The following is a 3,319-nucleotide window of genomic DNA, read 5'->3' as shown; positions in this document are numbered from 1 at the left end:
CGAGCCGAGCCGCCCGGCCATGGGGGGCACCGCGAGCCAGAGGCACAAGGAGCCCGGGTGAGTCCCGTCCCCAGCACCGCCCTGCCCGGCCCGCCCCCGCCCCCAGAGGCCGAGAAACCGATGTGTGCAAGCAGGGGCCAGCAAAGCCAGGGGAGCGCACAGAGACGTGGGCTCGCAGGCGGGTGCGGGGGGCAAGAGCGGGGCCAGGCCTGCCCCCCAGCTGGCGGGGTGGCCCCGGGAGACGTGTTGCCCCGGTTTTGCCTCGTTTGCCTTGCCTGCCTCCCGCGGCGCGCGGCCTGCAGCTGGCCAGGCTTGCCCGCTTGTCTGCAGGGTGCGTGAAACGGCCCAGGGCCAACTCGCAGTCAAGCGGGCACCGGAGACGGGGCAGGGGAGGCCAAGCAGGGCTCGCGCCCACTCTACAGAGCACCAACGGAGGGTCCTGAGCAGCAGCACTGGGTTGTCATTGCCAGCACCTCCCCTGGCGAGAGCTGGCGAGGGTGGTGGCGGTTGCAGAGGGCACGGGGCCTGGCTGCGGGACAAGCAGTGGTGCCCTGGGTGGCAGAGTGGCGGGAAAAGCCACTCTCTCTCCGGCTGCCCATGCTGGGGCCTGCAACCCGTGGCGGCGGTACCTTTTCTTTGGTAACATCTGATCTGTCGGTGGATTTGGCAGCAGCGCAACCCTCACCTCTGAGGGCACCAAACAGAGCCAGAGGCCTGAGCATTTAATTAAGTGGCTGATAGGCCGAAGCCGGTGCTTTCTGCTTCATCCCTGTTGCCTCTGCACCGTGACAGGGCAGTGCAGGGGCGCTGGTGTCAGGGGTTGTTCTGGGTACCTGCTCATCCATCTCCAGTTTTGGGGCACCCATGAGCTACAGGGGGCCCTACAGCCAGGGAGCGAGAGGCACCCTGGTGAGGGGGCTGCAGTTAACTTAGGTGCCCATCAGTGCACACGCACAGCCCCCTAAGCCTGTGTGCTGGCCCTCACCCTGGCCCACAGCTCCCCTGATCCCAGCACTGCCCCTCACTCCCGACCCGCAGCCCCCTGAGTCCAGCAGACCCCTCACTTCCACCCTGCAGTCCCCACATCTCACAGTGGTACCTCTCACTCCTGACCCACAGCCCCCACTTACGCACAGCCGTGCCCTCTCTCCTGACACACAGCCCCACCATGTCCAGAGGTGCCCCTCACTCCCAACTCACAGCCCCCAGTGGTCCCAGCAGTGCCCCTCACTCCCAATCCACAGCCCCCCGTGCCCCTCACTCCCGACTCACACCCGTGTTATACATAATGGTGCCCCTCACTCCTGAACTGCAGCCCCCTTATACCCAGCAGTGCCCCTCACTTCCGACCTGCAGCTTTCCCTTATGCCCAGCAGTGCCCCTCACTCCCGATTTGCAGCCCCTGTTCCCAGCGGTGCCCCTCGCTCCCGACCCACAGCCGAGCCCTCACTGTGCTGCTCAGTGGCCACGCGAGGGCAGTGCGGCGCCAGCCAAGACAGCCAGTCCTGGAGCGCGGGGAAGCACGGGCGCTGCGGGTCGGGAGTGAGGCCACCCCTGAGAAATGGGGGCAGCTGTGGATTGGGAATGAGGGGCTCTGCTGGGACCAGAGGGACTGCGGTTCAGGAGGGAGAGGCACCACTGGGGATGGTGGGGTTGCAGATGGGGAACGAGGGGCATATGGGGGGGTCTGTGGGTCGGGAGTTAGGGGCACCCCTGGGTGATGGCTCGGCTGTCAGTTATCACCTGGGTGGGCGATACTGTTTGTTAATGCATAGCAGTGAGCGGATGTAGTGGGGTCCGTGTCCCAGTCCCAGTTCCAAGGGACAGTGGTGCCAGTCCCTCCTTACTGGTCCTGACATGCCCTTGGTGCCCCTGCCTCCATTGCTTGGTTCCCCTGGCTTGGCTGCAGACCCTGGACTCACGCGTGCTGCAGGGAGGATGCTCTGGTGCTCCATGGCCTGGCCGTTGGCATGGCTCTGTGGGTGGGGACCGAGGGGTAGTGGGTTGCGGGGTGGTACGTGCACGGGTCGGGCCCGAGGCATTTCGGGAGTGAGGGCAGGCTCTGTTCGCTTCTGAGGGCATGGTGCTGCTGGCTGCTGGAGCTAGGTGCTGTGTGCTGGCCCTCACTTGTGACAGGGAGCGATTTGTTCCCAATGCCCTCTGAGACAGAGGCCAGATGGGGTGACTATGGGCACAATGTGCCTTTTTGGGAGGCTGTTGTGTCTGTCCCTCAGCCCCAACTGCTGCAGTAGCATCAGAGCCCCATCGTGGCCCTTGGCAGGCGGCCGGCTCTTCCCTTCTTCAGAGGGGTGTGCAGTGCTGGTCGGTGCAGACAGCCTTGCTGGCCCGGGGCCTCCTTTGGGCCCAAGGAGCCGGGGTGGGGGGCTGCGAGCATTGTCTTTGCATCAGGGGCCGTGTGGGAGCTATGGCACAGGTCTGGGCTGCTGAATCCTGCTCGGCCCTCGTGGCGCCCCGTGTTTGTGCAGCACCTAGCATTGGGGCAGCTGCTGTGGGACTGCGGCTGCTTGGCCGCAGTGTCTAGGTGCGCAGTGGAGCTGAGCGCCCCCAGGCCAGTGGCCGGGGGCACTTTGCACAGGCCGTGCTCTCTGGCTTTGGCAGCGGGACCCCACCTGCTGACAGTGCTGAGCAGCGTGGGGTAGTTGTGGGGGTGGAGGGCACCAGGCAGAGCCAGGCCTGCCCTGGGAGGGCTTCTCAGGCAGCGTGATGGGGACCGCGGGGCTGTCCTGCCCACGCCCCTCTGAACTGTCTAGCAGGAAAGGCAGGCGGATGCCACTCTGGCATCTCCCACCCCCAGGGCTGTGGGTAACAGCCTCCTGGTGCATCCGGAGCTGCTCTCCGCTCCGCAGCCCCAGCTGCCCGGTCCCCAGCCCTCCTTCCCCCGGGGCGGGAAGCTCCGTTCTCGGCCTGCCGGCTGCACAATAGCAGGATGGCGCCAGCTTCCTCCTCCCCGTGCAGGCCTGGGCCCACGACTGCGCAGCGTACTGCCCACGGGCTCACGGGCCTGCTCCTGGGTGGGCGGGCAGGAGCCCTGTGTCGTGGCCAGATGTAGCAACACGCCACCCGCCGGGGTCCCTGGGTTGGCAGCGAGTCCAGATGCTGCTGAAGACGGAGCGGGGAGGGGGCTCCACGTGGTGCCGTGGGCCTGGGAGCGGCAGGGTGGTGGCAGGGGTGGAGGTCCTGCCACTGACTTCCTGTTTGGCCTCGTGCGTGTCACTTGGCCTTCTGGTGGGAGGTCGGTTCAGGCCGGCGCCGCGGGGCTGGCAGGGGCGGCCCGCCCAGGCAGCGGCGCGACGCAGAG

The 3,319-nt window shown here is 66.8% G+C and overlaps 1 protein-coding gene across 1 annotated transcript in view; it reads left to right on the top strand.

Annotated features, from left to right (window-relative positions):
• The first annotated feature begins 19 nt into the window (after positions 1-19).
• The window catches only part of TACC1 (transforming acidic coiled-coil containing protein 1), a 31,339-nt gene continuing 28,039 nt past the window's right edge, over positions 20-3,319 (top strand). Inside the window, exon 1 of the mRNA XM_019545901.1 lies at positions 20-57. Coding sequence (XP_019401446.1) covers positions 20-57 — 38 coding nt within the window. The remainder of the gene's footprint in view (positions 58-3,319) is intronic.

This window comes from Crocodylus porosus, unplaced genomic scaffold (genome assembly GCF_001723895.1).
Source record: "Crocodylus porosus isolate Cpor-Errol unplaced genomic scaffold, CroPor_comp1, whole genome shotgun sequence".
NCBI classification, from domain to species: Eukaryota; Metazoa; Chordata; order Crocodylia; family Crocodylidae; genus Crocodylus; species Crocodylus porosus.
The sequence above is the reverse complement of the archived record's forward strand: the minus strand, read 5'-3'. Positions and strand labels throughout refer to the sequence as shown.